The 23,682-nt window shown below is 38.8% G+C and overlaps 1 protein-coding gene across 1 annotated transcript in view; it reads left to right on the top strand.

Annotated features, from left to right (window-relative positions):
* crybg2 (crystallin beta-gamma domain containing 2) overlaps positions 1–22,718 on the top strand; it is a 36,135-nt gene extending 13,417 nt beyond the window's left edge. Inside the window, exons 5-24 of the mRNA XM_087835236.1 lie at positions 6,724–7,903; positions 8,232–8,987; positions 11,751–11,798; positions 12,961–13,079; positions 15,402–15,615; positions 16,414–16,553; positions 16,701–16,827; positions 16,914–16,949; positions 17,030–17,169; positions 17,291–17,417; positions 18,282–18,439; positions 18,577–18,703; positions 18,809–18,841; positions 19,312–19,424; positions 19,659–19,788; positions 19,937–20,076; positions 20,194–20,317; positions 20,908–21,066; positions 21,162–21,321; positions 21,672–22,718. Of these exons, the coding sequence (XP_087691362.1) occupies positions 6,724–7,903; positions 8,232–8,987; positions 11,751–11,798; positions 12,961–13,079; positions 15,402–15,615; positions 16,414–16,553; positions 16,701–16,827; positions 16,914–16,949; positions 17,030–17,169; positions 17,291–17,417; positions 18,282–18,439; positions 18,577–18,703; positions 18,809–18,841; positions 19,312–19,424; positions 19,659–19,788; positions 19,937–20,076; positions 20,194–20,317; positions 20,908–21,066; positions 21,162–21,321; positions 21,672–21,760 (4,120 nt within the window). The 3' untranslated portion in view covers positions 21,761–22,718. The remainder of the gene's footprint in view (positions 1–6,723; positions 7,904–8,231; positions 8,988–11,750; positions 11,799–12,960; positions 13,080–15,401; positions 15,616–16,413; positions 16,554–16,700; positions 16,828–16,913; positions 16,950–17,029; positions 17,170–17,290; positions 17,418–18,281; positions 18,440–18,576; positions 18,704–18,808; positions 18,842–19,311; positions 19,425–19,658; positions 19,789–19,936; positions 20,077–20,193; positions 20,318–20,907; positions 21,067–21,161; positions 21,322–21,671) is intronic.
* Positions 22,719–23,682: the final 964 nt, after the last annotated feature.

Below are 23,682 nucleotides of genomic sequence, written 5' to 3' on the forward strand. Positions count from 1 at the left end.
TTAAAAAGCCCCCTCCATCAACATCATCCCATCCAATCAACCCTAAAGGCTCAGTCTATCAGTTTATGTTTGTGTCATTTCAGTGTGGAGGAGTAGTTGTAGTTAAGTTTTTGAATTATAAGCACAAAATGGATACAAATATACATCATTTCTCCCAAGTCCAAGCTAATTTTGTCATGCTGCTTGTTTAATCCATCCAGCAGTTTTATATATAATTCACCCATATGGAAAAGATGTATATAAACTTATAAAGTTTGTATCTGGTGTGAAACTTGTATGAAACGCATACAAGAGTGGAAACGGATATAAGATCCCTAGAAAAATTATATAAATGAAACTTGTATGTTTTGGAAACTTACTAAAACAATATATGAAAGTGGCCACTTTCATGAGTAAATCATATAAGCCTTATATGATTCGCTATATGAGGTAGGTTTTTTTTCTATTTGTTTTCCATATGGACAGGAACACAGCAAATCCTCATATTTGTAAAGTTTGTATTTTTTTTTTTTTAAAGTTTGTTTAAAAAAGAAAATAGAATAACAATTGATAAATAATACGATAAGTAGAATTCAACAACCTGAGAACCAGTATGGAGTATGGATATAGAATGTAGGTATAAATATAAGTATAAAAAGTTTAGCAGCACAGGGTGTGATGACCAGCATTGATAAAGTGACAGTGTCAGTAGTGATTAAGGTGCTACAATAGCAGTTCTTGTCCATTTATGCATTGAGAAGTCTCACAGCTTCTGGAATGAAGCTGTTTCTCAGTCTGGTGATTTTGCATTTAATGCTTCTCAGCCTCCTGCCTGAGGGGAGCGGGACAAAAGTGTGTGTGCTGGGTGAGTGGGGTCCTTCAGAGGGGAGTGGCCCTCTTCCTGCATCTGGAGATGTAGGATGGTTGGAATATCAACATTGCATGCTTTGTGTTTTATAATGTATACGTTATACTTTATTGATCCCCGTGGGGAAATTTCTCTCTGCATTTAACCCATTTACTCAGTGAAGCAGTGGGCAGCCATTAGGCCTCTGGGGAGCAGTGTGTAGGGACGGTACCTTGCTCAGGGGTACCCAGGGTAGTTTTCCAGTAATGGGTTTACGTGTATGTGAAGAATGTCTAGGTCACTTGCATGTTATTTATGTGGCTTTTTGTTTTTGTTTTGTTTTTTAAGCATCCTCTCCAGAAGTATCAGGAGCAGAGCCTTGTACTGTACTTGCATGTAATATTTTTGATATTTAACCAAACTTAAATTCAAGTCCTGACACGTAGAGCACTTGCCCTCATATTGTCACATTTATGTAACACAACTGTGTTTGCCATCATGAGTAAAAAAAAATTTGTTTTGTTTTGTCTGAAGCTGGCATTTGACCAGATGTCTTTATTTAGTTGAACAAATAAAACTTTAAGTAGCGTTAAAAGGAAAAAATGGAAAGAATTTTGAGCTTGTGACCACACCTTGACCCCGTACACACTGAATAAGTGAAACCTGCTCTGTTTGAGGCATCAAGCTTAACAATGTTTTGAGCATGTTGGCTTGTGACGATAAGCAGCACAATTTTAAGAGTATAAAGCACAAGACAATAGCATTACTTACTGGCATATCACAAGACTTTATCAAATACATTTTTGCTTTGCAACCTCTACATTATGAACATCTTTAAACTATCAGCAGGAATGGTGCGAGTCTTCAGATCATTTATGATTAGTGAAGCAGATGACAGGCAGTAACTTTTTGTTGCACATTTTTGGTGCCATCATGTGGCAGAAAATCCCCAGTTTGTGTGTCCTGCCTGTTTGGTCCTGGCCGGACACACAAATCCATTTTGGGACATCTGGTGTTTTAAATAAATAAAATTAATTAATTAAAAACAATCAAACATTGCAGTACAAACAAGATTGCAGTAGAAAGTAGCTGTTACAGAACTACTGCTACACCTAGTTCAGAAAGGGTAACAACTTGCATCTACTGTGACTTGTGAGACGATGCTCAATTCAGTTTCATTTATACAGCGGCAAACAGTCGCCTCGTGGCCCTTTATATTGTAAGGTAGACCCTACAATAATGCATACAGAGAAAAACCCAACAATCATATCACACCTTATAAGCAAGTATTTTGGTGACAGTGGGAAGGAAAAACTCCCTTTTTTAACAGGAAGAAACCTCCAGCAGAACCAGGCTTAGAGAGGAGTGGCCTGTGTCACCAACGGTTGGGGAGAGAGAAGGAAGACAGGATAAAAGACATGCTGTGGAACAGAGCCAGAATGAAATGCAGAAAGGTCTATTAACATACAGTGAGTGAGAAAGGTGACTGAAGAAGAAATACTCAATACATCATAGGAATCCCCCAGCAACATACACCTATTGCAGCATAACTAAGGGAGGATTCACTATGTGCTTTATCAAAAAGGAAACTTGTTTCATGACACTTTATTTTTGACGTACATTTAAAACCACAAGATGGCACCGAAGAGGTGTTTTAGCTGTGAGTGGTAGTTGATGAATGAAAGATTGCTATTACTCAAACATTAAAAACAGGCTGTAGTTTGGGCTCACAGGAAGGGTGGTAACATACGTTTACTGTGTTAATTTTTAAAAATAATTATTTTAAAAAGAAGCCCTAAGATTTGTGAAACACGAATCATAGAATAAGCTCACCAAGCAATGGTGTCATATTTAGATTTTGCGTCTTTTTTCGACTTTGGAAAAGATCAGAATGCGTCTTGCGAAACTCAGTTTATGCTTGTTGAAGGTGAAGAGCTGCATGTATTAGCCAGGTAATTTAAAAGCTTTACAGACTGAAAAAGAACAAAGGAGGATTAGTAAGAAGTACAGTAGTGCTCACCTTTTTGCATAGCAAGCCGGAAAAACATGTAGTGGCCTCTGGCACTTAAAATAACACCAGGTTTCTGATGAAGAGGTGTGCTGATGCGCAGTGAAAGATGAGCAAGGCATTTAGCCAGCCCCACCTGTCGTGCATTCTTTCTGTGTATTGAAGTCCGGTGAGATGCACATTTCCACTTGTGATGCCTCTTAGGGACCTCCTATTTATGAAATGCAGTTTATCTATTGAACTTTTTTTTTCTCTGTAAAAGTACAGTTTCGATATCTGCTGTATTATTTTCCTACCTCTGTGCAAAACTGAGGGCCCATAGGACTGTTTCTGGTGAGAGTATAACCGAAGCCAGTCGAGCCACTTATGTCTTTAAACTAAACCATGGCACTGGGCTTTCCCTTTTGTTTTCCTTCCACGTGTGACCATCTGACAGCTTAGTTGAGACATCCATAGAATGTCAAACTTGTAGAGAATTCACTTTGTTGTAAATGACCAGAACATACTCGCAAAACCACATCTTGACCTGACAGAAGTGATCTTTCCTCAGTTTAAACAATGAACGTGTTAGATAAAGAGTCTTCAGGGATTTCATCTCAGGTGTGTGTGTGTCTTCTTATAACATACTATAACTAATGCAAAACCACTGAAGTCATGCTGATATACCAATCTGAAAACAGTTTTTAAATCTGCACAAGTGGAATAAATTTAGACAGTCTAGATTAAGTCAATAGATATTATCTTAAGTTCAAAGGCTAACACAAGCGTAAGTTTATCTTAAGTATCTTGCTTATCAGTTTTTATCTTGAGAAGACTTTTAGTAGTTTAATCATTTAGACAGTCCAAGAACAGAAAACCAAAAACGCCTTCAGCATATTGAAGGCGTTACACCTCTGGTCCTTTGCAGCTTCTCATGTAAGCTGGCTGTAGGTTGGGTGTGTGTTTTTTATTATGCTAGATCGAGTTCATCTGTTTGCACAAGACTTAAACTGGCAATCATTCAAGGGCACCATTTATATTCACTGTCTCTCGGAGTTGTTGAGGCCTTTTGGGTGGTATTTGTCAGTTTCAGACTGCGATACTTTAAAACTGTTGGTTTTTTTTTGTTGTTTTTAATTTATTATTATTTATTTTTATTACTGAAAGAAGCTACATTCCTGTCAAGAGATCATAAGGTTTCCCAAGAAATTATTCAGAGGGTAGTGATGTTCTTTGATATTTGGTGTATGATGAAATGTGGCTGATTGTTGCAGGCCAGCATGAAGAAGTTTAGGATCACTGCCAGACTCTCCAGCCACCTTTCTTGACATCTTTATAATTATCATCTTCTACATTCTTGTTTCTAAAGAAACCTTTATGTCCCCTTGACTGGAATCTCTGTGTTTATGCAAAACGATAGTTAAAAAGCATTCCTTTTGTCCCCATAAATCTTCCCGCTTGAAGGATTGAGGTTTGAGACTGACAAATGCTGCACCTAAAGGTCCACAGCTAATGTACAGCTCTCTTAAGCCCCCACAACAACATTTCAGTTGGGTTGAAGTCGGGACTTTAACTGGACTGTAACAACACCTTGGGATCACTGTCCTGTTGCACCATCTAATTTAAGCCAAGCTTTAAGCTGTCAAGACTGCGTTAACAATAGTTTGAGACATAGCTCTTGTACTTTTTGCAATTTCTCCAAGCATTGCACCCAAGTCTGACCCTGATGTGAATTTGCTAGGATGTCCATTCCAAGGAGATAAGTATCCATATTTTCCTCACTGAATGATGTGTCAAGTTGTTTTAAAGTGGCCTTTTAATCTTTCCCAGATTTATAGACAGCAGCAGGAAAATGTCTGCTTTCCTCTTAAGCTGCCATTATCACAGTAGTAACTAGTGCTTCATGTAATCAAGGTCTGGCACTCCACAGTCCCTTCTGTGCATACTACTTGCCATTTCTCATGCCTTACGTAAAGCTGCTGCTGCTACCTCTGCATAGGCTGCATGATTTTTTTGCATTGTAAAATCCATTTGTTTACTTCCTGCCGATATTTCACATGATGTGATTAAAGTATTTTAAATTTCTGTACTAGTTTAAAAAAAATTATATGGGAAGAAAAGGAAATAAATCTATAAAGTTACACAAATGACACTCCATCTATGTAGAAGTACACATGCGGTATCAGCTTGTTGGTACATGTTGATGAGCTCGGTGTGGTGACATTTGTGAGCCTTGCTCTAATGTTTTGGCTTAATTTTTGTGACTGGACCTGCATCAAACTAAAACAATTCCCAAAGCTTTTAAACTAAAACTGGATCAGCAGTATTTCCCAGAGTTGTCTTTCAGGGTTTCTAAAATTCTAGAATGCCTAAGTAGTGGGAATTCACCAAGTAAATTATTTTGGATATATGTACACACATAGATGCACACTTGAAACCTACAACTGTATTACAACATTTTAAAATCATCATTTAGTTTGACCTTTAAGACCATCTCCACCCCACATTGTAGAAGAGCAAATTGGTTGAGTAATTCACTGTATTGCTGTGACTGTATTCTTGTGACCTTTTAAATAATCATCCCTGCTATTGCAGTCATGCACTACTTTGTCTGAAACTGTAAAAAAGCAAAAAACAACATTTGCACATTAGAGTAAACACCATTTATAAATGAGCCTCTCCTCATGTTCCAAGTCTTAAAATCCAGCAAAGGTCAAACAAGTCACTAATAGAGGATCAAGTCAGATTTACTGCTCGACTTATGAAAGCGGTTTGATATTTAGTTTTGTTTCCTTGAACAACATTGATAATTGTTGTAGTTGTGCTTTTAGTCATGACTAGTATGCCATGTTTGGATGGGTATAACCATGGGATACAGACAATGGTAAAAATACATTCTTATAACTTTGATTAAAAAAAAAAAAAAACCTCTCACATCTCAAATCTAAGAGAAACAACCCCATAATTGGAGAAATGCACAGTAAATGCATTTAGTCATTAAGGAATTCTTTTCCCACACTAACCAAATCTCAATTCTTGAGAAATTGGTAAGATCTGTTGCTTCGTGACAGTATAATTAAGTATAAAATCTTTTCTTAAAGGGATACTCTTCAGTATTTGACCTTTTCACATGGATAAGGTTTGGGAAGCTTAAAGAGTTTTAAATTAATTATTTAAAAAAAAGAGGGAAAACTGACCAAAGTTAAAGTAGCAGAGCCTGAGCTACAGTGCTTAACAAAGTTATGAGACCACCTTTCATAAAAACAAGTTAACGCAAATATTTCAAAAATCTTTCAAAAACTTGTTTAAAACAAAAAATCCAGAGAAGCATTTGAAACTAAATAACAAAATACAATTTTTTTTATTGCAAAATTTCCTTAAAGATTTTAACAAGAACATCGTGCGTTTTTAATGGTATGAAAAAGTTTATATTCTTCTAAACACGTCTTTGGCGTTTGAATTGTTCTCTGAATCAACGGCCAGTCTCAGTTCCTACACAGCGCTTTGTAGTACTTTTGAGTGTTCTTATCTAATGTTTATATTGAAATGTGGATAACTTTGCTGTGCAAGTGTGGCTAGAAGACTAAAACTAAAAAGATGGTTCTAAAAAGGTTGTTGGTGCAGATTATATTCTGTAAAGTATTCAGGTCAATTGAATACGTCAGCTGAATGCATTTTGCTTATGGTCATTTATATAGTACTTTTTTTAGCAGATATAAAATGGGGAAACAACATTTGTGACATGTTTTGCAAACTTGGACGTTGCATGCTAGTCAAGATAAGCGATATTGCTTTGTATAATTTGCATTGTTGGCATTGTGTGTCCACCACACCCTGAAGACTCTGCCTTTGAGCTCTTTGTATGCTGTGAAACGCTTACCACCTTATTTTCTTTCTGCTATTTGTGTAGGTCTTTGACGGCTTCAAGGACCACCGCAGCAAGTTCAGAAAGTCAACAGACGGACGACTGCCAGGAATCAGCTGACAAAATGAATTCAGGCTACCGCAGCCTGAGTACCAAGCTGTTAATAAAAACCTCGTCTCTCTCCAAAGAGGATGAAGCCAAACATCGTTTCCATAAACTATCTCTCATTAATGAGGCTGATGCTGTTGATAATAGCCAGGATGAAGTGGAGTTTAGCAAAACTAGCACCTCGACTGAGTCAAATGAACCGGATCTTGACTCAGAGTATAAATGGAAAAATAGATTTGAGGGTGTAAGTCAGTATAAACCAAGTAAAACAGAGAATTACACTTTTTCTGACTCCCTGACTTACAATATATCAGACACCTCGTCCAGTAACTCCTCCTCTTCCTCTTCCTCGGCTCTGCCTGACACTACAGCATACACACGCTTCACTGACTCCTTCTCTTCCCCCTCCCTCCCCTCTCTGGAGGAACCTATTACCCTTGGCAACAGGTGGAGTGAAAGGAATGAATTTTACCTGAGCCGTGAAAGCAACCCAGTCGAAGCACCAGCAGATGACTGGAGGAGGAGCTTAGTGGAGCAGGAGGAGCCTGGAGCAGCTGCAGGTGAAACACTGGGACGGAGAGAGGGAGAGTCAGAGAGTGTAAAGTCAGTCTGGGAGCCACAACAGCTCCCTGTATCCAGCCTTTCCTTAACACAACAAACCAGCTACAACAACAATTTGGAGGAAGAGGACGGCGACTCATACAGATTTACTGGGGTGTTCACAGCCACACTTGTGGAGGCTGTCTCTGACCCTGTAGCTACTACTCTTTCCACTCCTCCTGCCTCCCCTGACGAAGACTCCACCAGCCAGTTTGACATGGATATTCTGGTGGATACTTTAAAGAGCATGGGGCCTTCTCTGAGGCAGAAGAGCGTGAGCATACGCACCACTAATACAGGCCTCGCCTCCTCTCTGCCACCCATTGTGGAGGATGCTCCAAGCCCAGTCTCTTCTGACGTGCCTGACTCCGTGAGCGGTATCCAAACAAAGATGGAAGGAACAGGCGCTCCAGCCGAGTCCCTCAATGGACTGTATACTCTGCCTGCTGACCTGGGATTGAAGAGGACTTCCCCAAGAGACAGTCGTTCTCCATTGGAACTAATTAGGCAGAATCAGGTATCGTAGACTTAAAATTAATTTCATGAGCTAGAAAATCTTCATGCAGTTTCATTATTTACCTTTATTTATATTGTTTTTATGATTATGTTTTTGCTTATTGTAGAAGTCATGAAAATTAAAATGTTCTTTAAAGCTATAAGCAATTTATAATACACTCCTTATGTGTTTGTTCAGGAATTGTAGTTGCATATTTTTGAATGCAACTCATCAAATATGTCAGCACCAAAAATGAAATTGCTTTCATTGCATTGTTTTGAAGGCATAGATCTCATAGGTGAATGCTTCAGAGCTTAGCATAACTATGCATGTGTCATGTCACCTGCAGGATGGACAGCCTGGAACAAGAGGTCTCAACTTTCCCTTTAGAGCATCAACTCTTAACAGTACTGTAATGAGAAAATCCTCTGACTCGTCTGAGGATTTAAAATCTCCAGTGCTTAATGGCAATGAAGTACCTCCATCTCCTACCACAAGCTCTCGCCTTGATCACAGTGTCCTCTTTGGTAACTACAAGCCGTCATCCACAGTTCAGACACAAGAAAACGGAAAAGCCCATCGGTCAGTGTTCCGCGCCAGCTCCCTACCCGAAATTTCATCTCTAAAAGATCACACGACTGCGGGATTAAAGGGGATGGGTGACCTTGGCGCTGGCACAGAGTCAGGTGGATCGCGCTTTGAGCGCCTCTCCTTTCTTATGAATTCCTCATCCTCCTCTCTGAGCGTAGCCGAAGACCTGAACACTCATGTGAGTCGGCCTGCATCTCTGGCCATCGGCTCCCCACCTGCCAGCAACAGCCCCACTCGCCTCCTCAGCCCAACTGGCTCGATTGACCTCCACAGGCCATTCGCCAACACAGACACTCCTTTATCAATGTTTAGCCAGACCCCTCAGATGGCGATGGGTGTGGGCAGCGGGACAATGGGCACTCCCATCCTGCAGAGGAGCCTGAGTAGTGATGCCGCTGTGGGGGTCCACAGTTCATTGTTCAGCAATGTTAATGGAAAGTCTCAGTTCCAGAGCCAAACAACTGAGCCTGACAGGAACTTACTTTCAAAATACAGAGCCTTCCCCGATGCCTATGTGAGTAATATGAAATTTGTGAGAATGCTTTTGTTGATTTGACATTTAAAAATGTAACAATCCAGGCTAAGAAATGATCACATTAGATGTGAAAACGTACAGTGTGACCTCTTTATTAAAAAATAACATTCGATGACACGTTCGTTGAATATTTCTAAGTCTTCGAGTGCGGCTGCTCAAAGTATGCAAACAGTTGCATTAAGTGGAGGGTTGGGTGAGGTGTGAAAGGTTAACTATCCCTTTGATAACAGAATGAGTAAGAAAATCCTATGATTGTGTTTACTTACAGGCAGCTCTCATCCATACTCTGAGATCCATTCTTCTCCCATTGTAAGAAATGACAAAACAGGTCAGCTCACAATAGGTGAGCTTAATGACTACATGTAGGTTATTCTGCACACAACAAATCCAGTTATCTGTGGCTTTTGTTGGCATTTGTATGCCAAACGTGCCATTTAAATAAGCTTCAAAATGGAATTTCTATAGAACACCAGCAGTGATTAAAGGATGGGCCTGCTGGTGGTTCCAGTGTCATACAGTGTTAAAACAATCCTTCAAAATCGAATAAATGTTCCTATTTATTATATAAACATTCTATTTCTCAGTGAAGATCCCAAAGGTCACAGGATAAAGTGCATGTAGGTGAAGACTTTGGTTTATGTATATATGCCTACAGAGCTCATGCCTGAATGTTGGGACACACTCTCTTGTTCATTCTGCCACATCCTGTTTCCCACCCCATCGAAACACAAAGCGAGATGGTTTTAAGCAGCTGCAGTTAGGAAGCACAACAATTCTATAAGTGATGGAAGAATAGGAAGAGTGAAATGTCAGTATAGGCCTGTGGCATTTGTAGCATTTAACACAAATACCAGCACAATGTTTGTCCAATTAGGACTCTGAAGTGATCAAAGCTCGTGTACACAATGCTTGACACTAATTTTGACTTCAGATGTGCTTCCTGAGTTTTTGATGTGAGTCAAACTGTGGGGAAAAGATTATTTGTGTAAGACACGAGCATTACTTCAAAAGAGTTTTACACCCACTGATGTATTCGAGTTATTTCTTGTTATCACATTCTCAAAGAATTAAGGAGATTTCATCCTGCGAACCCTTAGTCATTTCAACTGCCTAAATAGCCGTGGTATTATTATTATTATTATTATTTTGTTTTTAAATGATCTCAGCTGGGTTCCCCACCCATCCCAGCTATCTGTCTGATCCTGCAGAGACATGGCCACACCCTAGTTTTTTTTATTCATCCTCACGTTTTTTTTTTTTTTTTTTTCTTTTCTTCAAACTTGATATTTGATTAGATGAATTATGACAGGAACACATAAGGGGACACCTGTGTGAGAAGAAAAGATGACAGCCGTTATCCCTTCTCTTCCCCAGTTTCTTGTTTGCTGCAGTCATCAGTTATTTCATTACACGGTCAAACTTTTTTGTTTTGTTTTTAAATATGTGATTTGCTGAAACTGCACATTCCATTTGTGGTAGCTCATTTTATTGGAGAGCAGGTCTTGTACCCAGGCTGCAGGGAGGGAAAGGAACAGAAGGTAAAACGTGTCTGTGTGAGTTTGTTTCTGTAGGGCATCAAGAAGGCAGTAAACTCTGCAGTCTCCATCGGCGATGTAGCTTTCTGACTTTGAATGATTTTTGGCTCAAGGTTTTTAGTAATGTTAAGAAAAGAAACGTGTGCAGAGGGCATGCAGGAAAAAAAACATCTGTTATTTAAGCAGGTGCTGCACTGAACGTGCTACTTTAGCCTTGCTACTAGCCTGAGGCACAATAACAGTTGGCCAACCTAATCGTAATTTACATTTCCATCATTTTTTTTCTTAATCAGGATTTTAATTGGTCCATTAGTTTAATGCCACAGCTGCACATGTCGTCTTTTTTAAGTAGGTTTTTGCAAGTGAAAAATTTTAATAAGTGATTCCCAATTACTGCTAACTTAAAACTCAAAAACTCCAAATTACGTTTTTTGTTGTTTTGCTTTTTAAGTATGAATACATTTCATCCTTTTTTTTTTCTTTTTTTTATTCATGTTTAAAAAAAATTTATTATTATTATTATTATTATTATTATTATTATTATTACAAACATGCTCCTGAATTAAATTAGGTCAGGGACTCTTGAAACCTTAGCTTCAGCTGTTGCCACTCATTGTCAGTAACATGATCTAGTTTGTAACCTGTTTCCTGCAGAGCTTCCAGACGAGCAGTGAAGTGATACCTCACCACACACCAGTATCACCAAAAACTCTAATTTGCTGTGGCTTCAACCACATTGCAGTCTGTCCTTTTTAAACATTCTAAAAACAATTCAGATTTAAAAAGAATTTATTTAATTACTTGTTGGGTGCACAGCACATTTATTTTTGTTTCCAGTGCAATGTCTTTCTTTGTCATGTGAGCTCATGCTGTAGTTCCAAGTCAGAAGTGTCAAAAAGGTTCAGTAGAGGAATGTATTCCTCTTTGTTAAAGCTGTCCTTGAATTGTCGTGAAGGATCTTAAGTCTTCTCACATCATCTTTCAGACTTCCTCAGAACCTGTTGAACAAGGTGACAGTACAGTAACACTGTTTGGATTGTGTGGCATGTTTAGAACCTGGGCGTAATAGCGTGTCTAAATCTTACATGCTCGTGGCTTACCAAGGCTGTTTTCTTTTCCCCCAAAGAGTCCGTTTAAAAAAAAAGTAAAAGAAAATAATGTCCTGTGATGTCTGTTTAATCCTTACAATTTTGCTATTTGTCCATAGCTTACCAAAGAGAAGGAACATGGAAAGCTTAATCCTCGTCCTGGAAAGGTGAGTTGACCACACAAACCGCACTCTTCAGTGAGAGTTGTTTTCACCCACGTGCCTTTTAGAAACGTGTATAAGCTGACAGCCACTTTTGCCACTAACTTGAACTAGAAAGTAGCTAAAAAGTAATGTCAGCTAGCATATTAAAGTGTAATTTAAAAAATGGCCATTAAAAGTCGAGCTTTCTTGTGAATCTCAGTCTGTTAACCATTAAGTACACAACACCTTGCTAGTTTACCTCAGGGGGAATAAGTTGTTGTTACAAAACTGTTTTTCTTGGTAACGTAGGAGCCTACACATCATTTCATAACCATTCTGCAGTAGACGACGTGGACTATCTGGTTAAACAATAGGATTGTTATCAGATGCTAATAAAAACCCTCCCAAACCTCTTCTGTGGAATTTCTGCCTTTGATTGGTAACTAAAGTGCATACCTACTACATTATTGCCTGTACCATTGTGGCCTTGTGTTAATTTCAGACCTGCTTGTGCTTGTTGCTGGAGAGCTCTTGGATTTTCTCACTGAGGTTACCCACAAATGTTCTTAATAATTGGCGAGGAGCTTCCATTTAGGTTTAGGATCTCTCCCATGCTGTAGGGCCTTAAAGCTGGATGTCCCAAACATGTCTGTGCTTTAGACTTGGGCAGGTTTTTGTCATTCAATAAATTCCATATATACACCAATATATGCACATCTGCACCTCCATTTTCTCTTGTGATGTGCAAAATTTTATTCCACTTTTTAATGTTCTAGATTCTATTTAAAATCAGGAAATGCAAGTATGCAAGAAGTTTGCAATCTCAATACCATATAGTCAGCTTTCTACTCTTTTAGTATTAAACGCCTAAAGGTTAAGGTTGAATGTGAAACTGGAGATGATGCCATTCAACAGTGTTGGCTTTATTTTCCTTTGACAATATAAAGAACTCTTCTGCAGCACAGGATAAAGTCTAGACTGCAGTAATTCTGTCTTTTCTACAGTTTCATCCCAGGTGCTTGTGTAGTATTAAATGACTTCTACTGTAATAGTAACACTGATTTTGTACTCAACGTAATTCATAATTATTATCAATATCTGATTATATGACCTGCAGCCTAAAACATCTGATTTTACAAGTGTACAGTCATAATTTATGCTAACATTTTGTCTTCCCTCTGGCTAGATGTATATTTTTGACCGACCGGGTATGTGCGGCCAAAGGATTGAGGTACACGGGGATGTCATTGATGCTACACCCTGGGAGCTGCAGGAAGCTATCTCTATCAGGGTGGTCAGAGGAGGGTAAGTGCTGGAAGCATTTATTTATTTATTTATTTCCCCCTTCTCCCGTAAAACAAATCCATATGGATCCTCTTGCTGTCGGTAACAGATACTACTTGTTGTCTTTGTTTTTATTTTGGATTGTATTTTAGGCATGCATGTATGTATTTAACTTTTTATTATTTTGTACAGGACTTTGGACACATTTATTTATTAGGTTTTAACTAGTTTTACATAATATACAGTGAACATAAAATAAAATAATGACAAAAGGCATAATAATAGAAACAAAAATAAAGCAAGCCATAGCAAAGGGGGAGGAGAAGGTAGGCATACATATCAAATTAGCACTTCAAGCCGTCAAGTCCATTGTGTATATGTTGCATTTCTCAAAAAAGTTGTAGAATTTTGACCATATGGCCCAAAACTTGTTCAGTTTGTTTCTTAATGCATACGTTATTTTCTCCAGAGTTGGTATAGACGTCAGTCCATTAAGCCACTGAGATAGTCCACATATTTTTTTTTTTTTTTTTTTTTATCTTTCCAACACTTAGGTCTTTTGGAAGCCAAGCGATGTATAGCTATCGTTAACAGAGCTCTGTTTACGGCAGGTACAAAATTGTTCGGGTATATATTTAAAATACATATTTTGGGATCAAGTGGAATCACATCACCAATGATTTGGCCTAACAGATTTATTACCTTTTCCCAAAAGACTTTTACCTGTGGGCACTCCCACATGCACTCTACACTTAATACAGGTGTCTGGGACTTTGGACTTTTAAACGCTTTTATTTACCAAATGCAGAAAGTAGCACTTTCTTACTACATGTCAATGCATAACTCTGCAGTGAGTATCTAAAAGAGAAAAAAATGGCATTAAGTGACACAAAGCTTTTCACAAGGAAATGAGTAGAGAAGTTTTTCATGATTTACTAGATTTTTGTTTTTCTTTTCTAACCAGAAACTGTTTAATCACCAGAATTTATAGCTGCAAAACCTTTTGTCAAGTGTACTACGTATATCTACAGCTCATCATTCCCTTTTTTTTTCTTTCTCACTTTAAGGAAATTGTCCTTAAAATAACTTCTAACCTTTCCTATGTATCTAATTTTGGTTTTGTCTTTTAAATGTCAAGTGTTTAGCAAGTCAGCGGTTTTTCCAAATAAAACTCTCTCCGGATGGGATCAGGTAGCGTTATAAAAACAAGACTGCTATTGATGTGCTGTGGGCATGCAAATTCCTTCAATCGTTAACACACCCCAAACACAAGCTTAAACACACACCTGCCTCAGACATGGAATGTTTTGTCAAACACAGCCAGCTCTGTGAACCTGCAGTAACCCTGCTGGTGCTGCGCTGGCCTGTACTAACACTAGACTAATGCTTCCTCAGCTTCTTACAATGAGATGATTCTACTGTCAGTTCACACACCATTTCCTGCGCCACTACCCAAACCACAGCTAATACTCTAATTTAAGAATGCAAAGTAAGTGGCATTTGTAGGCCGTCAGCCTCTGACTTTAAAAAAATCTGTCTTTTATAAAGAGATTACCTTTGTCAAGCAGCTCAAGTGTTGGGATTTTATTGGTAGCATACTGCATATGGGTCCATTTTAAAGGTACTTGTACACTGCTTGCATGTTTCTACTATGGTGTCTTCTATTTTTACTCATATTTAGAGAGGAATATTCATTTATTAGGCTATATTTATTGATCACATTTCACATAATCCTTGATCCTCTTTGTAACTCTAGCAGCGCTGGAGTTGCACAACATTTACCAGACCGTGGTAGTAAAACTGCCTGACATACTTCATTATTAGCAGTGCGTTTGATTGCTTGTTCATGCAGAATTTCATCTATAAGAAAGAGAAAGTGTGTGTTCTTCTATTTAAAGAGAGGGCTGTAAAAGAAAAGCCAATCTTAAAAAGTAGCAATGTAGTGGGATTTCATTTAGCTTCTGATTCCCATAAAGTTTTGTGCCTTGGGTTCATTAAAAGCAAAATTGTAAAGTAGTGAATGACTAGTGTCAGGTTTTTAATGTCCCTGCCTCTAAAAGTCTTTTTGTTAGTAACAAAGCCGTATAGTTGGGTAAAATCAACACTGGCATCAATGAGAGTAATAACAAATACTAGCTCTACATTAATAATGAGAAATACTCATTGCTTTGACACATCAGAATGATGTTGCAACAATAAAATGCAAAATAAAATATCTATGAGTCTATGAAATGTGCATAAACGTATTATCAGGAGAAACAGCGGTCATACGCAGCAGGCTGTAACATTACACTGCCCTTTCTTTTCTTTTTTTTCTTCTTCTTCTTCTTTTTAATCCTTTAGGTGGGTGCTTTATGAGAAACCCAACTTCAAAGGGGAGAAGATTGCTCTGGATGAGGGTGACATCGAGATTACTTACCCGTTCAGCCCTCCAGAAGAGCAGCAAGAGAATGAACAGAATGAGGGAGAAGAGCAGAACGGAGACACAAATGATGAGCAAAAGAAGACCAAGCCAGCCAGGAGGTTCCTCATCGGATCCATAAGAAGAGCAGTGAGGGTAAGAAGAATTTTCTTTCCCTCTGTTGTCGCTGGTTGTTGCCACAAAGCCTGAATTAGGATTTGAAAGCTAACTGAGTGCACTGGAACATTTTGTTGCAGAATCATTATATCAGCGTGAATGGCTGATTTCTTCTCGAATGTTTTGTTTTCAATCTTGCGAGTGGCTGTTTGCTCCTTAGCTCAATGGCACCATCTAGTGTCAAAAACAAGTGTCAACACTTGACTGGGCCTACAAGTCAGATACTACTACAAATGTACTTTGCTTTAAAGGATCCAAACATTGAAGCATGAAAATAAATATTTAATTATTTTCTACTAGTGTGTGAATGGGTGGATGACTGAATGTAGTGTAAAGCGCTTTGAGGTCCATAGGGACTAAGTAAAGCACTATACAGATACAGGCCATTTACTATTTTATTAATCTGAGATATATGGACTATTCACATCAAAAAGCCTGAGACACTTATCTATTGCATATATTTACTTTTTGTTTTAATATGCCATACCTATATAATGTCACATGCGTGGGTTGTCTCCCAGTACTTGACAGTGATTGGTTGGTAGAGGTGTCTGTCTGACATCAGCTCATTCTGTATTCAGAACAATAACAGTGTTGCTCTGTTAGTAAAGGGTATAACATTCTTTATCTTCTTCTTCTAAAGCTCCTTTAACAGAGGGCAGACAACTTTCTTGTCCATGCTGGAGGTGTAAAAATCTACTCATTATGATGTTTATCTGTAAGTCACGTGTTTCCCGTGTGACAGCAGCGTTACAGCCTCCCTCTATCCTCCCTCAGGACTACAGCGTTCCAGAAATCAGCCTTTTCCCTGAAGAGGAAGCGGAGGGAAAGAAAGTCATCTTCCGAGATACTTCCGATGATGCCAGGATTTTTGGTTTCCCCATTAAGGCCAATTCCATCATTATTAACGCAGGGCTGTGAGTGATGTTGATTTATTCAAAATGCTTTGTAAAGCCAAAATTAATATGATATTGATCATTTGTCACTAGTGTTGCATTTCATCCAATTTGACAAATCAGATTGCTTTAATGTTTTTTACTGACATCTATTTTTCTGCTCTTCAGGTGGCTTGTGTTCGCGCAGCCTTTCTTCCAGGGTGTACCACGAGTCCTGGAGGTTGGGGGGTACTCCAACCCAGCAGCCTGGGGGGTGGAACAGCCCTACGTGGGGTCCTTACATCCACTCAAAATAGTAAGTGTCACTTCTAGAAGCACTTACAATCTGCCTTCTTTATCACTTGCACTTAATTTGGATTTCTTTTTCTTTTTAACTCACAGGGTGAACCAAAGGTGGAACATCTGAATGATCCAAAGGTGAAGAAAGATGAATTTTCCTGTTCACAAACTGCTACTGAAACTACTACTGAACTTAAAAGCTGACTTTCTGTCTCCAGATGGTGATTTATGAAAAGCCCTACTTTACTGGGAAATCGAGGACCATAACCACCAACATGAGAGACTTTATGACCAGAATAGAGAGGCAGCAAACAACCTTTATGTATAACGTGGGCTCTCTTAAAGTACTAGGAGGAATGTAAGTGGTATTCTTGCCTGTTTGTATTCGGTGATCCTTGAAATTTTAACAGCTGCAGATCACATCATTACTTTATTTTTGTTTTGTTTTTTAAGCCATGTGCCTTTCTCTGTTTCTGTAGCTGGGTGGGCTATGAGAAGGAGGGTTTCCGAGGCCACCAGTACCTGCTGGAGGAAGGAGAGTATCATGACTGGAGGGTGTGGGGAGGCTGTGATGCAGAACTGCGCTCTGTTAGGGTCATTCGAGCAGTAAGTTACAATGACTTCAAAAGAACTAATATTTGTTCATTCTTCTCATGTCTGTAAACGAAACAGCTGTGGCTCCCAGTAAGTGAAAGCTGCACATTAAATTGCAAGAGGGCCGTTTAACTTGAAATTGTTAATACGTGTTTCCGGTCTCGAGACCACTTTTACGTGATCTCGGTCTTGTCTTGGTCTCGCTGTCTCAGTCGTGCTGTCTCAGATCGACACAGTTGTCGGGAAATTCGGAGTCAACTGTATCCATGACACACAACGTTACGTTCGATAATGTGTCATGCTCAAAAGCATCAGCTCTAAGAGCCGTGCTTAGAGAGTGCTTTGTAGTGAATCAGAAGAGTCGACTCCTCACTTAATTTCCTTTCGCTGCTCAGCTCTCACACAGTGGCTCAGCTATGCTCCAATCCCTCCCTATTGTGGCCAATCACATGCGAGGATATAGGATAATATCATTATGTGAAAAACAGAGAGGGTGAGAGACGCGACAGTCAAGTGGAGCGTGCGTCTGTCCTCTCAGTAAGTGAGTGAGACAGTAGACAGCGGTGAGGAGGGCTGTGCGAGTGCGTCGCAAAAACACATAAATATGCCTGACACCTGTAAATGAAGCAGCATCTGGCTGCAGTTTAAAGACTATGTTTGTCTCGGTCTCGTCTCGACTTTGCATTGGTCTTGACTCGGTCTGTCTTGGTATTGTCTTGGTCTTGGTTTAGGCGGTCTTGACTACAAGTTTACAACAACCTCATAACAACAGGCTCCAGAGAAATGAAGGGACTCGGATATGATTTATATTATCAGTAACGTGATAAATATTAGAATGCAGACTATTAATCAGGGGGTTTTTTTTGTCTCTTTCAGGACTTGACAGACCCTGTCATGGTGATGTTTGAGCAGCTAGAGGAAGACGAAGATGGAGTGCAAGAGGAGAAGACCTTTGAGGTGACAGAGGCCATCCCTGACGTTGAGCTGTTTGGCTACAAAACCTCCACGCGTTCAATCGAAATAATCAGTGGGGCGTAAGTGTGTAGAAGACACCAGTATTTATTTATTTATTTTTTTAATAATATATATATATATATATTTCCCCTCTTCTTACATTGTACCGATGAATTGACAGGTTTTACAGTTAGGTATTTGTTTGTCTTCCTTACAGATGGATCGCTTACTCGCATGTGGACTTTTCTGGTCACCAGTACATTCTAGAGAAAGGCTTCTACAATAACTGTGCTGACTGGGGGTCTCAAGACACTCGTGTCTGCTCAGTTCAGCCCATCTTACTGGTGAGAATCACTGGGAGTCGTATCTTCAAACTACTAAACAAAGAACTGTGCAGACATGTAATTCTTCTGTTTTATTTGTTTTGTTTTGTTTTGTCTTGTTATTAGGCTCCAAATGACAGTTCAAGCTCCAGGGATGAGGTAAGTACAGTCATGTGGAAAGAAAGCTTTCATAGGGAATTGAATTGAAGCAGTGTTGTAAAGAAGAGACGGTCAGAATTGCTCTAAGCTTGGGTTATGCAGGGTTTTGTTTTTTTTGTTTTTGTTGTTGTTTTTTAAGTTATTTTGCTCCACTGTTCAAAGGTCGACAGGCTTAGTGTATAACTTATAAACTGCAGTAGAGTTTGCTTTTCTTCACCTTTCTCTGTCCCCTGCCTGATAGCAGTCCCAAAACAATGTGCGAAGGTTACATTGAACTGTATTACTTGAATCCAGAGTTTCTTTTTGTTTGCTTAAAACCTTTTTCAAGGATGGAGCATATCTTAAAGCTAATAACTTGGTCAAACTTAAGCACCTTGACATTTTCCCTGTTAATTTTGCTTCTGTCACAGTACAGATATAAATGTTCTCAGCTGGCATCTCACCTTGCTTTTCTTATTTCTCCTTGTTAGATAAAATTGTACTCTGAGCCAGACTTCCAGGGAGAGTGTTACATCTTTAACCTCAAACAGGAGGAAATGCCAGAAAAATTAGTTACCAAGTCATGCAGAGTGACGGGAAGAAGGTGAGTAAGCAGGAAGTAAAGTGAGTAAAAGTTAGAGTTGACATGATTTTTGTGTGTGTGTGTGTGTGTGTGTGTGTGTGTGTGTGTGTGTGTGTGTGTGTGTGTGTGTGTGTGTGTGTGTGTGTGTGTGTGTGTGTGTGTGTGTGTGTGTGTGTGTGTGTGTGTGTGTGTGTTATTTTTTTAAGTCAATAAGCAAAGCAATAAAGACACATAATTTGTTGCTGTGTATTTCAGCTGGGTCCTCTATGAGAATGAACAGTTCTCTGGGAACTTGTATGTCTTATCTGAAGGAGACTACCCCAATCTAACCAGCATGGGCTGCCCCCCTGACTGTTCCATTCGTTCTGTTAAGATTGTGCCCTTGGTAAGAAATGCACTCACATAGTGTAGGGAACATTTTGCTCTCGATTATAAGATACCTTTATTAGTCCCACGAGTGGGAAATTTCATGTTAAGGCTGCCAACCTATTGCACGCATTGGCCTTACTGAATGCTCTCTTTCTTTTCTCCAGTTGTTCTCAGTTCCTTCCATCTCTTTGTTCGGGCTTGAGTGTCTGGAGGGCAGAGAGATCACCACAGACACAGAGATCCTGAGTATGGTTGAAGAAGGCTTCAACAACCACATCCTGTCACTCAGAGTCAACAGCGGCTGGTAACTTGCATGCAATTAAATGGCTTCATCAGCTAATAGTGAACCAAAAATATCTTGCTGAGAACCTGGATACTGTTGTCATAAGTAATGCTTCGTGTCCACCTTCCTGCTTTGTAGCTGGGTGATATGTGAACACAGCAACTACAGGGGGCGCCAGTTCCTACTGGAGCCAATTGAAATCACCAACTGGCCAAAGTTCAGCTCCCTTCACACCATTGGCTCAATGTACCCAGTCAGACAGGTTTGTTAACAAGTATTCTTTACAATGACTTTTAAATATGAGGTACACATGCGTAATAAGAGAACCTCTGAAAGTTTGAATCTTTATTAATTATTAAAAGAAAATTATATGATTATTTTCTTCCTGCTTTTAATGTCATTAAATCATGTTTATAAACTTAAGCTCCTGTCGTCAGCACCAGTTCAGAGCCTTCATTTTACACAAAGAGTGAAGGTTGCATAGAAAAACCCTCATTAGGAGCCTTAAAAAACAAACACAACCTTTATTAGGAGCCTTAAAGAAGAATAATTTGATCCTATAGGTGTTGATTTTGGTGTTCTAGGTCACTATTAGTGTTATTAGTAAACCAGGCTGACATTTTTATAAATCTCAGATGTCAAAAGTATCCAATAGTTCCAACACGGAGAGAGTGGTGATTCTGTTGGTCCCTATATTTAAAAAGAAAAAAAAAAGGAAACTAATGTCCATCATTACAAATGCAGCCAGTTCTCTTCACTTCAGCTAGTATTTATTTACAAATAACTTTGAGTTGTCTGGCCTGCCCACAGATTCTATAACAGTAATACATTGTGCTATTTTTCCTTCTACAGAAGCGCCACTTTTTCCGTATCAAGAACACAGAGCGAGGTCACTTCCTGTCCGTCCAGGGTGGCGTGGAGGAGTTGAAATCGGGACGAGTGGTGGTGACGCCTGAGGTGGAGCCACTGAGTGACATCTGGTTCTACCAGGATGGACTGATTAAAAACAAGGTAACAATGCTGGTGACATCCCAAAAACCTCAACACAGTCATACATTTCAAATCTTGACAATTCTTTCCAACATAATACTTTGTGTATTCTGTAGTTGTCCCCAACCATGAGCCTTCAGGTGGTTGGCAACATAGAGCCAGCAGCAAAGGTGGTTCTGTGGACAGAAACCCGACAGCCCATTCAAACCTGGACTGCCCAAATGAAAGGCCTCATCGCTAGCAATACTTTCCCTGGCATGGTCATGGATGTTAAAGGTATGAGAAGAAAATGTGGTAATTTAACATTTAAACATTTGTTGCACGTAAAGTTGTTAGTGGCTATTGTAGTTTTTACTGGCATTCATTTTCTAAAATTATTAAATATTAAGTTATAATTGGTCATCACAAAATCTTATCTAATCTCAAATGATATTAACTTAATTTTCAGAAGTGTCCAAGTTTATTTTCCTGCATATTCCCTTTTAAAGTGTTCAGTGGCAGGGATATTTTTTATGTAATAATGTAAAAGTAACAATTCCACAATGAAAATGAGTTTATTTAGTTACATTCCACTACAGCATGAATAATTAGTCAGATTTACATTGTGAAACTACTTTTTTAATCAGGTGGCAAAACTTACGACAAGGACCACGTGGTCATTATGCCCGAGAATGATGAGAGGCCCAGCCAGCAGTGGGAGATAGAGTTGCTGTAGCCATCAGCAGCACAGGAACCGAGCTTACCTTTGCCACTTTGTGATATTGTCTTGATATTTCAGTATCCACTCTTGTATCTGTTTCATGACTTATTGCATCTCAGGACACACAATTCCTTCTAAAACCTATGAGCTAGTTTGAAATCAGTATCCAACAGCAAGAATGCGTAGAAGCAATAGATGCCCTGCAAAAGCTGCCCAAGTTGTTTTCAAGGTTTTTTGTTAGTTTGCATTCATAGCATGAAATGTTTTTTTTTCTTTTAAAAATGTATTTTACCAAAGAAGGGTTGAAATAAGTGCCTTGAGTTGTTTAGTTTTATTTGAAGCGTGAGTCGAAAACCAATAGCAAATACATGTTATTTGTTTAAGGATGTACAGTGAAAATTCCATATATGGTTCACACTGTTCTGCGACTTTCATTTGACCTTCCAGCTGATCATTTGTCAACAATTTGATTATCCAGCCTGGGATTTCCATGTTTATCGGAATCTGAGTTTATGTGGGCTTTTTTTTGTCTGTAGAAGAGGAACATCATCTTGTCCTATATTTGTTTACTATAAATCTAAGTTTGAAATTCAAATTGCTTTTGGGCATTTGATTTCCTGGAATGAAAGCAAAATGGCCTTCTGTGGTTTATAGTGAAGCTGGATGGGTGAAGCCAAAAGGATGTTTAGTATTCAAGAAATGCGTATTACGCTTTTAAGTTTTTTGTTTTTATATATGTAATATATTAAAAAAAAAATTCCTGTATGTGTTGTGGGAAATGTTGCACTTACGTATACATGCATGGTCCAGTGCAATGAACTGTGCAGTTTCTGTCGAGTTACCGTTTCTTGACATATTTTGATGTAAATCTTAATATGTATGTTTCTGTGTTCCCTGCTTTAGCTGTATGTTAATATTTGATACTAAAGATGTAATATCATGTGTTATGTAGGAGGGAAAGGTTTTAAAATATTGAATAAAGTGATTGTAGAAAAGATTACAAAATAGGGGTGTATTTTATTTTATTATTATTATTATTTTTTTTTAATCCATTTGTCTTTTTCTTTTTTTTTTTCATCGTAGTTTTTTAACTGCTCAGGACATTATCTGCTGTGCATTTTAGACCAACGTCATCAGTGCTCATACTTTAGCTCTTTGAGAACACTCGAGTGAAGTCCAGTTCTTAATCCAAAGGGTTAATACGATGTTGGTGGACCTTTTCAGCTACAACAGCTTCAACTCTTTTGGGGAGGCTTTCTGCAAGGTTTAGCAGTGTCGAATAAGCTTTGGTGACCTCTACTATTTTCACCCCAATTCAGCTAGCATTTCAGCTGCTTTCAATAGTAGTGCACATGCTTGAATAAACAGTTTTCAATCTTTAAAAGACATTTAAAATTTCAGACTTCACTCACAAATTTAGACCTAATTCACATATCACATGCTTTCAGTGGTTTCACTTAAGCCACTGGAGGTATCTAGGCCACCTGCACTATTATTTAAATGCTTCTATAAAAATAAAATTTGAATTGTTTCTAATATTTCCATAGTAATGAGATGCATACAAATTGTACCTTTAAATAGTGCTTTGTTTAGCACAGTTTAGCAAAGGGTACACAGTCTGCTCTAGATCAGCTTTGTTTGTAATAACCACATATTTGCCTTCTGAAGATGAGAAACTGGTAGAAGCCAACCAGCACAGAGGATGGGACAGATCAAAACCTTGTGACATTTGTTCTTCTGTAATACATTTTCTGAAAAAATGCACAACACCCCTTCTCTCTATCACATCTATGTCTTCCTATCGCTGGTATCATCAGATGCGGCTGTTGAAAAGCCTTTTTTTTCCCCGTCTAGCTGCACAGTCAAGTTTCTAGGCTTTGAAGCTAAAAGACCATCTGGTCATACACAGGCACACCCTGAAATCAGAGTGTGCCCTC

The sequence above is a fragment of the Neolamprologus brichardi genome, chromosome 22 (genome assembly GCF_056152115.1).
Source record: "Neolamprologus brichardi isolate AB-2024 chromosome 22, ASM5615211v1, whole genome shotgun sequence".
Classification (NCBI taxonomy): domain Eukaryota; kingdom Metazoa; phylum Chordata; class Actinopteri; order Cichliformes; family Cichlidae; genus Neolamprologus; species Neolamprologus brichardi.